Source organism: Melampsora larici-populina (genome assembly GCF_000204055.1).
Source record: "Melampsora larici-populina 98AG31 unplaced genomic scaffold MELLAscaffold_57, whole genome shotgun sequence".
In the NCBI taxonomy this organism is placed as follows: domain Eukaryota; kingdom Fungi; phylum Basidiomycota; class Pucciniomycetes; order Pucciniales; family Melampsoraceae; genus Melampsora; species Melampsora laricis-populina.
The window spans coordinates 585,175-599,072 of NW_006768821.1; the positions used below are offsets into that span (position 1 = coordinate 585,175).

At 39.2% G+C, this 13,898-nt stretch overlaps 3 protein-coding genes across 3 annotated transcripts; 2 read left to right on the forward strand and 1 right to left on the reverse strand.

Moving 5' to 3' along the window:
• Positions 1 to 2,260: 2,260 nt before the first annotated feature.
• On the forward strand, positions 2,261 to 3,185 carry MELLADRAFT_39675 (uncharacterized protein; the record flags this gene model as incomplete). The annotated part of the gene is made up of 2 exons (XM_007416124.1): positions 2,261 to 2,747; positions 2,833 to 3,185. The coding sequence occupies 2 exons, from the start codon at positions 2,261 to 2,263 to the stop codon at positions 3,183 to 3,185; spliced, it is 840 nt and encodes a 279-aa protein (XP_007416186.1).
• Positions 3,186 to 4,480: 1,295 nt separating this feature from the next.
• MELLADRAFT_111795 (uncharacterized protein) lies at positions 4,481 to 6,081 on the forward strand (the record flags this gene model as incomplete). The annotated part of the gene is made up of 4 exons (XM_007416125.1): positions 4,481 to 4,607; positions 4,699 to 4,857; positions 4,941 to 5,741; positions 5,858 to 6,081. The coding sequence occupies 4 exons, from the start codon at positions 4,481 to 4,483 to the stop codon at positions 6,079 to 6,081; spliced, it is 1,311 nt and encodes a 436-aa protein (XP_007416187.1).
• A 1,562-nt stretch (positions 6,082 to 7,643) lies between these two features.
• MELLADRAFT_67781 (uncharacterized protein) lies at positions 7,644 to 8,315 on the reverse strand (the record flags this gene model as incomplete). Its single annotated transcript, XM_007416126.1, has 2 exons — positions 7,644 to 7,787; positions 7,857 to 8,315. 2 exons carry the CDS (start codon positions 8,313 to 8,315, stop codon positions 7,644 to 7,646), a joined length of 603 nt encoding a protein of 200 aa, XP_007416188.1.
• Between the last annotated feature and the right edge of the window lie 5,583 nt (positions 8,316 to 13,898).

Below are 13,898 nucleotides of genomic sequence, written 5' to 3' on the forward strand. Positions count from 1 at the left end.
ATCATATGATGATATAACAAAAAGGTAACAGAATGACTCAACAAACACTTTGTTATCATGATGCTCATCAAAAATGAATACGTTTTATATAAACACCACAACAACAACAACAAATCAAAAAAGTGTTTCTTTTGTCTCATATTTATGGTGAACTTTTCACAAAGTTTACATTTGATTGTGAGGTCCAGATGAAGTTCACATCTCATCGTGAACTTACCACGAAATGCCAGCCCCTGTGTATCCTAACCCGGTACAAAATCAATTGTTCCGCTCTTTAGGGGTTTCAAGTTGACTTTTTTTACCTCTCTGTGTAAAAATCTTGGTGTAAAATGACATGACACTCTGAGGTGCTGCGTTTTTACACCACCATGTTCACACAGAGTTATTTTACAACAACCAAAAAGAAATAAAGATGGTGCAAAATTCTAAAATCAAGCCCTTTTTCAAATTTCACACTGGGTCTATTTTACACCGAGATGGTAGGTTTCACTGCATCCACCACCTCCCTTCTCGACGTCGAGAAGGGTAGAATGGTCAGAGTTTGGTGTGAGAAACGTCTTTTCAAAAAAATCGTTTCTTCCACTCATTCAAAACCTCAGCAGCCCTCAGCAGCCTAAGCTATTTGAAAACCCGGACAGTTCAGACCTGCGCATCAACGTGCCGCATGATTTTATTCAACTGAACGATCCCCCCCTTCGATCCCATTCAATCACTATTCCTCCGATTCGTATTTAGCTTGTTTTATTTATACTACACCAAGTGCTTCTGGAACCTTTGTGCCAGAAAGGCAGAATACGCTGGACTTTGATCAAATCCCCACATCCCCCATCACACAATGACCGACGAGATTCCCCCTTCAAGTACTCCACCAACGCCCCATACGAAATACCACCGCCAATCTTGACCCCTCTTACTTTCCAACTCTCGATCTGAGAGGCTCTCAGATAGAATATCAACTATCGATCTTGTTCAAGCTCCAATTTTTTGGTCAGAATCAATTCAGACAGATATCGATCTTGTTCAAGATCCAACAGTCTATTTTAACCTTTTTTTGTATCATCAAATCAGACTTCATCCTATTAAGCTTGTCGATCTCATTTGAAATTGTTGTCAGTGAAAGGATTAAAAATCTATATCGATCAAAATTGATCAGGCTATTCCAAATCATAATGAGATTCAGTTCATTAGGAACGTGATGATATACTCGATTCGATTCTAGTCGGTAGTATATCTTACTAATTGATTTCGATTCTTCCAATCGATCAGTCAATTCTTCCAATCGATTAGTATTCCGATCGGTTGGAAGAATCGATTCTTCCAATCATTGTGGTGTGCTTTTTGGGTCATGGTGAATTCGTGGAAAAGTTCCACCACCACAGGTCCCCACGGCGAGTCAAGGTCACAAGTTGCCTTTGTTGAACAATTGGAACAAAGACTTCTTTTACCCTCTTGATACCGAGGTAACTTTTTGTAAAGATAGTAACAGCCAGCGCGGTGTTGGAATTTAGTCAAAGTCGAGTAAACTTTCAACAGTGAGAAGGGAGTTACCTTTGTTGAACCACTGAAAGACTGCTTTTACTTAAGACCGAGAGGGTTTTTGGTAAAGATAGTAAGAGTAGGCACAGTATTGAGATTGGAATGCCACCGGCTCCCGAGGCAAAAGGAAGTTGCCTTTATCAAACAGCTGGAACAAAGACTGCCATTACCTTCTTGATACCGAGGTAGTTTTTGGTAAAGATAGTAGGATTTTGACACCAAGACAGTTTTTGGTCAAGATAGTAAGATCAGGCAGGGTGTCAAGATCATTTTCTTCCCCTCTTTTATCAGATCACACTTGAAAGCTCACAAAACTTTTTCATCCTTCTTGGTTGCTATCAATCAACTATCTCAATCTGACATGTTACTTCCAAAGCCCTACGTGGATGGATTACATTTAATTGTGATTGATGCCTTGAATGAGTCTTTGATCAACACCCTCAATCGTGACTCCCTCCTGGTGGCCTTTGCCCATGTCGAGCCCCGTATCGACTCCTTGGCTGAAGCACCAATAATATCACAGAAACTGGATTCCTGTATCGTGGACCTGCATCATAGATGTTTGAACTTCGTGGACCTAAAACTACGCGCGGTTCTGGACAGCTTTAATCCAGATCAAGATACAGCTTTTCCGCACACTCAAACATCAGCAGACCCAGTTGACACTCAAATCACTTCTTCAAGCTCAAAGAAGAGGCGATTTTCCAATTATGCAAGTATAGGTATGCAGGATTTTTTTAATTGCCAAGGCCAAATACATACTAACTTCACTCTCTTCCTTGGAAAATCTATCTCTCACAAATCAGGCTCGGTACATGAAGTTACAAGCAAGGAAAACTCTGTGTTGTCTTTGAACCACTCTCCTGCTTCATCGATTCACTCTGCACAAAAAAAGGACGTGGTAGAAGAAAATATCAAACACGACCCTTATGTTTCACTATCGTCGAGCTTCTCTCCCAAGCAATCTGTATACAAATCAGACTCGGTCGAGGAAGATACTACAAGTCAGAGTGAACACGACCCTTATATTTCATTGTCTTCGAGCTTCTCTCCCAATTACTCTGTATACAAATCAGACTCGGTCGAGGAAGATACCACAAGTCAAAGTGAACACGACCCTTATATATCCTCATCTTTGAGCTCCTCTCCCAATCAATCTGTATATGAATCTGACTTGGTAGATGAAGATACTACAAGTAAAAGTGGAGACGGTTCTGATATATCATTATCTTTTAACTTCTTCTAGCGCTGCATCTATCAAACCCAATTTACGCTATGAATCGTACTCGATGGTAGATGAAGATACTGCAAATTCGAGTGAACATGAATCTTTTGCCTTGGGGTCTTCTGACTCCTATCCTTCTTCATCAAATCGATCGGTATATAAATCGGGATCGGTAGATCAAGGCACCACCAGTGAACATGACTCTGGCCCCTCAGTGTCTTCAAAATACGAATCAGACTCAGTCTATCAGGATATTTCCAGTGAAGAGGGTTCAACACCATCTTCAATCTCATCTTCTTTCTTCAATTCGTCTCCTTCTGTATCAAGCCAATATGTGTACCAATCACGCTCGCTTCATGCAAACTTCAACAGTGACCAGGATCCTATCTCTATGGCCTCTTCAACGTCATTTTATTTATCTTGATTGAAATCAGCATTTTTAGGTAGTTTTAATTCACAATTGAATTCGAATGGACCTATGGGAAATCTAGCCGGTAGAATTGCAATTAATCTTATGGAGAAATTAAAATGAAGATGTTTTTTTGTTGTTTTCCTTCTAAAGGTTTATTAGACTCTTTTCTTTTTGTGAATTTGAATGTTTTTTTCATCTTATGAAATTGGTTATCTTGTGATTGGAATTAGATGCTAAAGCTATACACATATTATATTTCAAGCTTTTTCTCAATAAATATTTCTACATCAGATGACTGAAACAAGAATGATCATTAAATCTTCATCTAAAACAACATAAAACCTCAATTCAACATTAATTTGATCTTACTGAAGCTGTACTCAGATATGATGTACGTTTTGCTAAAAGAGTAATTAAGTCTGGGTCTTGGAAGCAAAAAGATTAGAATGTATCATATGTAAAGTACATCAACCGGAGTCCCACATTTCTTAGTGGGGCAGGTTTTTCTTTTAGGTATCTTTCTTCTGATCTTTTGTATATTTTGTCTCGTATCTCTAAAGTATAATCAATGGCCTTTTAAGCTGAGACTGCTTCGCTTTCGGGCCGTGCTAACCAGGTAGCCCGGGGTCATATGCGATGCATAAGGTGAGAAATGCACCTCACGGCCCGGCCCGAGAGCCGGATCCGTTCCAAAAGTGCCACTCAGGGCTGTACAGCCGGCCTCGAAATTACGGGCCGCTCGGGCTTTTGTCGACTCATAGCTTGGGTTGGATCCTGTTGGATTGTCCCCAAACTTAACAAAGCCCCCCTTTTTTTCAACTTGGATGTATGTACCACAACTTTCATTAGCGTTTGGCTACTTCCTCAACTTTTGGTCAACTCATACTATTGGTCAACTCACATCACGGTCACTTAACTAAACTCTCATTTTTCCAGCGAATCAAGCTCTGACTACCAGGAAGCCACAGGTAAAGAATTAACCATAAGCTCAACAATCATGTGTGTTCTGATGCAGTTCGCTACTCATCTTCAGGACACTTTTATGATGATAACATTTCACACCTCGGCAATTCAAAATTTGAAGCATCTACTTTTGTTGATGGCAGAGATGACAAGATCTTAGTTGAACACGGTCAGTGATCCATTCACTTCACTTCATTTCCTATCCCTTTTCTGATTAATATTTTGTCTCCTCTAAGACAACATGCACAAGAGCAACCTTGTTCGGTCAGACGTTTTCCTTCAAGAGACTGTTCAACCGCCCTCAGAGTTGAACCACAAAACAAAAAGTAAGTCTAATCTTCGAGATGCAATTTACCAGTCCACCTCAATATTATTGTCATCCAATTATTACGATTCAAAAAGCCGCTAACAAGTGTTGCCCTGCAGGACCTGCAGATGCTCATCAAGGTGACAATTCAAGTACAGATGAGGGTAAGCTGATTTCGTCTTCTTTCTTATTCATCTTATACATTTAAGTTGATCGCAGGTTCTCTGATGCTTTCAACGATTGTCCTTCTTACAGATTTAGTCGAAATTATGAACTACAAAATAAGGAGCCGCTGTGGGTTGGGCCATCCCGATCGACCAAATCCAGTTGACTTGGCTGCGAATTTCACGGATTTTGCTGATAAAATGGTCGCCAATAATTTGATCAAGATTGAAAATGAGCCCTTTGCATCAGGTAGAGTCGTTTTCAAGTTGCAACAGATGTGGTTGTATTGTTCCTATGATAGCCTCGGACTGAAATCTCTTGTTTCTTGACAGCATTCCAGAGTCATTACTCTTCTTCTGAAGTTGCTGATGGGTTTCGATCCGACCGCTTAGCCAGATGTGCCGCCGAAGCCAGCAAAGAAATTTACAAATTTCGATCACGGTCACCAAATCCTAGCTTACAAAATCTTGTTCCTGAAGCTGCCAATGAACTTCAATCACTACCGCCCAGGCGTCAAAGTCGACTGACATCAAGCCAACGTTTTCGAGATCGAGATCCTGTTTCTCCAGCTGTCAATCAACTTCAATCACTACAGCCAAGACACAGCTCAGAGTACTCTGCTCTTGGGGCTCGCAAGAAACACCATCAAAGCCGATTGGCATCTGCCAATCAAACCTTTCTGGATCCTGCTTCTGGTACTGCTAATCCACCGGAACCACGCTCTCCTTTTAAAGCTGGCAAGAAAAGGTATCACTTTGCTCCGTATCCACCTCGTAGCACTCGAGAGGCTCTCTCATCCTCTCCTTCAGCCGCCCCAAGGATACTTCGATCTCAACCACCACTACTAGCCTCTGCCTTAAAAGATTCTTCCTCTGAAGCGGAGACCGGAATTCGTCGACTTCAATCGTCATCACTGACTCATGGCTTCAAAAGTGGATCAGATCACACAATTGCTATATCAAAACCTCTATCACCAATACATGATTCAATAAGCTCCACTTCTGAGACTGTAGTACCCGAGTTTATACAAAGATCTACCCAAAAAATGCCAATTCCTCGAGTAGATCTCACGTTTGAGGGTAATGTATCTTCAGCGGCACAAACTAAAAGATCCAGTGCTGGAGGGAAAAAAGGTTAGTTTCTGATCCCAACTCTTGAGTATCAATGTGTTATATAACGGATGTTAACATTTTAATGATTTGTACGGTTCAACTTCACTTCTTGTCTTACTTTTTGACCTCCATGACAGAAAATGACATACCAACCACTTCGAGCTGCCACTGTAGATTGTCAACCACGCGGTCTATTTTGGCAAGTGGACTTGGTCCCCTTGAAAATCTGCTGGAGAATAACATGTGCAATGGATACATGTATAAGGAAACCGCGCACATCTTTCTCAGAATGTTTAATGAAGTAAGATTGGTGCAAGATTGTGTTGAACACGTTCACAACTGTCCAAATTCCGTGATCTGATTTCCAAAACTGTTGTAGCCATCTGAATGCATGTAAATATTTTCACTGTGCTGCTCAAACCTTTTCAACTAAGCTTAACTGTCTAAATCTTGTCTTGGATGTGAATCGCTTCAGATCAAACAGTTCTAATCCTGTCATTATATTTTCTCCTATTTTCTCTCTGCTTTTTCTTTCCTTTTACTGCTGAACTCTTAACTGTACATATTTTTTCCATGATCATGTCAAACATTTTAGTCTATAACATATATACATGTTTTGATTTTATATATCTAATCATATCCACAAAGTCAAATGAATTTTGAAATCATAATATGTATTCATATGAATATTTTGTCGAAAATTGATCAAAAAAAATTGAACCAAAACATCTCCTGTGCTAAAAAGCCAATCTGCCCATCCAAAAGACACTTGTGAGAAAAAGACTATTTGATTTCGAATTTAGGCATCAAATCCTTGAGTGGGAGTTTTTGCTCTGAAACCTTGTACATTCATCATCAAAATCTCATTAGCCACAATCGCGAGATTATGAAATTATTAATGATGCTATACATGCTTACTCTTTAATTACTATCAAAAAAATCCCATCTGTTTGATCAAAGTTTTTCATCAGAATCAAGGGTCTGAAAAGTCTTATAATCTTTCTAAACATATTACTAATTGTTCCTTCATCAAGATCTTTCAATTTTGAGTTCATCTGATCAAGTAATCATCAGTTTAATATGCATCACAAAATACTGATCATAAAGGTACAAAAAAGCTATCAAAAACTAGAAAAAGCATATTTTTATACCAGACTTAGTTCCTAAACTTTCTGGTAACAAGTTTCTACGAAAAGAATATCACATCTGAAGGGACAACCAATATAAAATGGTCAAGATTTTTACTAAGTTTGTATCTCAACTATCTAAACTTCAAAAACATCAATTTGAAGTCATCCTTGTATATGTACATCAATTCTTCTTTGGAATCCGTTCCTTTTGATTCACATCAGCCGTTGACGTTCAATGATAGACTTTTGTTGAGTGTTTTGACTGACACACCTAGTCCAAAATTAGTATTTGAAAAGTTCCTTTCTAGATCCAAGTATTGGACTTGGATTCCAGGTGTTTTGGAAGTCAAAATCAGCTTACCAATACTTATCAATTACGTCAGATTGGCCTAATTGGTTGAGAAAGTCTTCGTGGTGCGTCTATAATCATTGATAATGCCGTCAGTGAATGAGATGTGCAATGAATGTTTGTATTGTCTTACAATTCAGAGAATGAAACCCACAATCACTACCAATTGAAAGGCTTTCAAATTGTTTCCTGTGTATTGATAGTAGATTAGTAAGGCGCAAGCGGTCGGTTTGAGGAAGAAAAGATCTCAGGTTGTGCCAGCGTACATTTTGTTCCTGCAAGGCTTTTTTCTTCTGACGATTAGAGCCTTCTTCCGTCCTATATTCAAAGATTTCTTTTTGCTTGTCATCTTCGGCTTTTTTTCCATCTCGCTAATTTGAGTAGTAAAAGCTCGGTATCAACTTCTGACAAATGAGCATGATCTCAAAGTATAAAACCTCACTTTCACTCGCTCTGGGACTCGGTGAGTGTATTCAAGAACTCTTCCACTTGCCTATCATCGATCAAACCTTCAAAGCCTTGGATTTGATGACGCCCGCTGAGACGCCTGACTAAATCCTGCCTTTCTTCTAATGCAGACACGTGTCGCTGTGGATACATGACATGAAGTCATCATTAATCATATGCGGTACTGAGGAGGATAAAAAACAAACTTACCTGAGTTTGCGCTTTCAACTGACCGAACTCGGTAAACTTATTCTGATGCTTTTGTCGCAGCTTGGCTATTTTTAATTCAAGATTGGCTAAATGTTCTTTTGTGCCTTGGGGCCGCTCCGCATTTGTCCAACTTAGCCCTAGATTTGTCTCGATATTCCCTCGAGTCTTCATCCGTGACTGAATAATCAAAGAGTCGACCCAAAAGTTAACACTAATTTTTTGTAACAGGGCAAATTTGACATAGAACGAACCGCCTACGATCATCTCTTCCATACCCTCCAACAGGTCATCCACCATCTCTTCTCGATTCTCTTTCTGTCGTGACAATGTTTCATACTCGTTCAAGATTTCCTTGTAGTGTACAGCTTGCTCGTAAAATTTCTTGTTATCCTCGGCGAGACTAGCAATCTTAGCATCCAAATCATCATAATGCGCCTCTTTCTTCTCAATATTTCCCATGATCTTGTCTATACTTGCTTGGAGCTGATACAGTAAGCAATGAAGGCAAGCTAGCTCGACAGTCAGATTCTTCCTCGATTGCCATTCATTTGACTAATTTCCTTGGGTTAAGATTGAATCAAAAAAGGGACTAACCTTCTCTGCACGAGCCTTATCAGTTGCGAGAGCGGATTATCTCTCCTCGTCGACTTTCAGGTCCGCGGTTGCTTCCTTTTTGATGAGCTTGAGATTATCGAGTGCTTTCGTATATCTGTTCGATGGACATCGCCATGGGGTGGTCAGACTCAGGCTTGATCTACATGCTTTGATGCTGAGCTGAAATCTATGAGAATGACAAACTTGGTTGCCTCGAAAATCCCATCGAATCTGTACCCCAACAACACAAATCATTTGAGTACACATTTATGGAAGCAGACGGAAATTTCATATTCGGCGAGGCGGTCTTGCCACTCCAGTAGGTGTCAACGATCGGAAGTGGCGGAAGTGGTTGATTGAGTGAATGCTGAAGAGAGGATGATTGTCAATGAGCTGATCCATTCCTTGTAGGTGGATTTAGATGAGAAGCCGTCTTTGAAGGTAAAGGAAGTGATTTGGTTGAGACCGAAACGAAGAGGAAGTCATTATCCCAGTTTTCACTGGCCTCTACGCGGTAGAAAGAAAGAGTTAGTTGAGGGTGAATTGGATAAGGTATGAATAGATAGAAAGATGACCAATGAGCTCTAGATTTTCCCTTTGCCCAATCTGATCGTTTTTTATTTTTCTTCAATTCAGATTCCATAAAAACTTCATCCTCATCCCCATCGTCTTCAGCATACTATATTTCGTTAAATCGAGTGGATTGACCATTTCAAGATAGATTGAAGTTGAACTGACTAGATTGATTACTGCATAAAGAAATTGTTAAATCAGATAGAGACCTTCTAGTTGATTTATCTTTGATGATGGATGAAGATTTTATTCAACTGTAGACAAAGATTTGATTATTGACCTGTTTTATGTTAGTAGAATGATCACTTACCATAACTGGAACGATGAGTATGAGGACGAGTCACGAGACAAGCAAAACGGGAAAGAAAGGAAAATAGGTGCGTCGGAGGCCGAATGAGGAGAAAACTGAAATAAAAAGAAGATAAAGCTAGGTAGTAATATGTGAGATATAAGTAAATTAAGATCAAAAGAAACCAGACTTTGTCTTTGTTGATATTTGGTTCTGTTGTCTTACTCAAGACTCATGGATTCAAATTTTTTATTACCATCTGATTTCAGGTTATGCAGTTGCATTTCAGTTCAAGTACAGTCAATGAAGAGATAATAAAACTTTGAAATACAACGGATAAAGATGGATAAAGACAGAAATAAAGAAAAAAGCCAATGAGCTAGAATAAAGATGTACAACTACAAGAAAAAGTGTGATTTATAAGAAAAAGTTTTAATGACAAAGTATTTTGAGATTTGTGAAGGAACGTTATATTTTGATTAATTAAATGTTTTGGTTTAGATATTTTTTGATTGATTTGATTTGATGGAGGATTTTTTAGGTGACGGTGACGAATCGAGTTGATGAACTTGAGCTTGAATTCGTGTGTTGGTCAAAAGGGTTCGGTCATTATAGAATGGAATCAAGGGAACATATAGATGTAAAACAAAGTGACTCAGATTCCTGAAGTTCTGAGGAATACCCTGAGGTAGAGAATCTAAGATCTGAGGAATATCCTGAGGCTCAATGGCTTCTGATCAATCACTCATACATCTCTCAGTCTATGCTGAGTGGAATACTCAGTAGTGGAACTGACTCGAAACAAGGTTGAAACAAAGTCGAATCAAATGAAGACATTCTACCCTTCTCGACGTCGAGAAGGGAGGTGGTGGACGCAGTGTTTAAAGTGGGCTGGGTAAAATTCTCCTACCCGGTATCCTAAGGGTTTCATGTGGTTCATGAATTCATGGCATGGTTTCAGTAAGATGAGGCAAACTTTGATCAAAATACCCCTGCGGTCAACAACTCATGACAGGCAAAACCACACTTTGTCCTAGGAAAAGTGCTGTTTCCCAACCGTCCAATTCCTGAACTTTATTGTTTGAAAAACTGGCTGGAAGAATTACAATATATAAACAATGGAAGCAAACATAATGAATGAAAGCGGAAGAGGCCAGTATAGAACACCTACAAAGTTCATTTGCAGATCAAAACAATGAAGTAAGAAACACCACGAGAAAAAAAACAGCCCACACTCCAGAGACAAACTTTCCAAACAGATAGAGGAAGGCCATGACTAAAGTCAATTCAATGATGGTAATTTGGGGGTGGTTGGGCTTTGGGTCTTCCAGAGCAACACCAGGTGGAACCTTAGATTTTGATTTATGATTCACAGGTTCTTGGTCATCCAAGACGGTCCCGCTCCCTGGAATTTGAATCAAGTGTCATAGTCAATGGGCCGCAATAGTAGGACGGCCCAGAGAAGACAGATTCTGAACCTGTTGTAATTTTCCCGTTATTGGTGAATGTAGAACCCTGGCATTGGGCCAAGGGCCTACCATTATGGACGCTGGAGGTATTTGTGACGCACGTAATTTCGGGATCTAGTGATTTCCTTCTTTGCATCAATGAACTCTTGGATGGTAGTATTGCATGATTGATAGTGGGGCGGTGCTGGCCCAAAACAATCTTAGCTTTGGGTGCAAGTTGATTAATGATTTTGCTTTCAGTATCGCTGTTTGTCTCTGCAGGGTATTCAAGAGAATTAGTATGTTGGATTATACCTGAAGCTGTTATGTACACACCTGGACTATCATCTTCAAAAGATACATGATTTGTAGCTTTTTTACTGGCATTATGAACATCATCTCGTTTCTTCAACAAGAAATTGGGATGGTGATTAGAAGCCCCACCTATTAAAGGCGGAAGTGGTCAAAGCTCTGTTTGTAATTTTAATTGGTGATGTGTAATTCCGTACTTTTAGAAGGTCCATTGGTCTCAGCAGAGCTCTTCAAAGAAAAGGGGTATGAATCCAAATTGGTCACTGTAGAGCACGTCAAGTAGGAATCAGAATTGGTGATCGAGACAAGGATAACAAAATCATGGCTTACATCCATATACGGGGCAGCTGGAATTACAATTCGAATGTAGTGAACTATTGATGGTATGCTTGATCACCCCAGAACGGTTTAATCCACCGCAGTCTTTGCACAGCTTCTTCCTGCCCTCCCTGAGACACGAAGCTTGGTGAGGACATTCGTATGAGACGTTTCTTGAGGACATTCGTGGTGAGGTCAATGCTATGATTGTTAGATGTGAGATGGAGACACTGGGCTTCAAAAACCTGTTGTCTACTGATCCGGATTATGAGAGATGTGAGTAGGGACTGATGAACAACTCCCTTTGTCTTGTGGTTTAAGCGGATGATCATATGTGCTTTGGACTTAAGATCTGGAAATTAAGGGGTTTATCTTCCAAGACACACTTGTTTGTGTAATATTACACCACAAAAACTTGTCTGTTGTCTTGAAACGTATTCTGGTTGAATCAGGGTCTCTGTTTGAGCTTCCTGATTTGAAAAGGCACCCTGGAAGATACAATTCTTTTACGACAAGCACGGTTCTTGTACAAATGAAAGGCGAAACCACCTATGAGATTGAATCAACTTTACTTAACACAACAGGAGCATTCGAGGATTTTTGGAAATGGGCGAAAAGGCCTCCGGGCTAAAATATAGATAGCCTGTACCAAAACCTGTACTGGAGTGGAGCTATGTGAAGTCCATTGCCACCTATACCAAGTCACGAGGCTCATGTCCCAGCTTCTCTCATTCACTTGACTAGGATAAGCTTGAAAAACCAGTGGTGCACAAAAAAAAAGTGTGAGATGAGGAGGATTCACAACAACTCTGATCTATGTAGAGGTCTTTTTATATTACAAGCCCTTTTTTGACTTCTCCAAAATCACTCGTTGGGACGTGTGCATTCTATCTAAAAAAATTAACTTTTGCAATTGTTTGTTTTTCTTTTACAATGTCTATTGGGTCTTTTATCATATATAGTACCATTGATTTTGAGTCATGTCGAGCTACATTGAGATCAGTTTCAACCACGTTCAAACTAAACAATAACAATACATGACTATTTCTTTTACTCAAAATCAGACTAAGACTTCCCAGAAAACCTTGTTAAGGTCTGTTCAGGTATGGTTAGCGTATCTGTAGGCTGGAAAGCGAGCTGTCATGAAAATGTGATATCAACCATTGAAGATCAATGCGTAAAGATCCTGATGAGACCTGATGATGTTATGTTCCATGGATTCAGAAGGTGAGAATGGTTAACTCACAGTTTATGCATCATTTTCACATTTACCATTCCCTTGTGTTTAAAAATCTATGAGTAAAAGCTATAGGCCTTTCCCTGGTTGAGTCTTTGCATTCTCACTTTAATTCTGAGAGCTTTTTGTGTGTTCCAACTGTTCTACATAAACAAGAAGAGTGGACTCCACATGTACAAGTTATACACAAGGAAGCCACCAGAAGTCTACCGAGGTACAGGTTGGTGTGATATACGGTGGCGTTTAGGTCATTATTGCCCGGAGATGCTTTCACCCAAATCCAACAATACTCCAATTCTCTGAACAAAACATTCACTCCCCAAGATGATGTTTACCAACATTTCATACCTCTTGAGTTACGTTTGGTAGCCCTTACAAAAGCTAGTTTGACTTTTCTTCAGTTCATTTCTAGTTTCAGAGCCATCAATTTGTTCCTTTCATTAAAACCACTTTGATTGTCCAGAGATTCAATCAAATCTTGGCTTGATCCTTCATTGAAAAAATAAAACTTTCACAAAAAATCAAAAAAATTGTTTCTCTTGCAACTTGATGAGGTACGTGATGAGATGTGTAACAATACATGTAAGACTTAAACCAAAGTCTAACTGAACAAAAGATTATATGAGCTGATAAGATGCGTAACAATACGCGTAGGACTTCAACCAAAGTCTAACTAAACAAAAGATCATCTGTTGGATACTTGGTGGGAAACAACCAACTATTAGTCAGTTCAATTAAATATCTTATAGGTTCAGGATAAAGGATATGTTAGTTGGTGTAGTTATCGAAAGCTCAATAACAATCTTTGGCAACAATGAAAGAGCACGGGTCTGACATCATAACAGATGACATAAAGGAATACACCAACATAAGTTCAAAGTACGTTATTGATTAATTAGTGAAATTCTACTTACTCTTTTCAAAGATAGGAAAGAGAAGCAAGTTTGAGTGATTCAAAGGTATACGTATAATATTGAATTCTTCATTTTTTCTTGTTGGGGTAGGTTATAATGCTGCACCTTTCTTTTCTCTTCTCATATTTCTTTTCTTTTCAACTACTTAATACTCTAATCCTAAATTTGTTTTAATAAGGCCTCCTCTCTATTTTTATCAATTGGACATTTCAGCATCAAAGAATTCAGTAGATTATGATTGAAGAGGGAACATGAACATAAAATGGACCAAAAGAATCAACAAATGTGATCTTAAGTGATCTTGAAGAAAGTTTAAAAAGTCTACGCAGTTTTCCAAAAAAAGCTGATATCAATCCG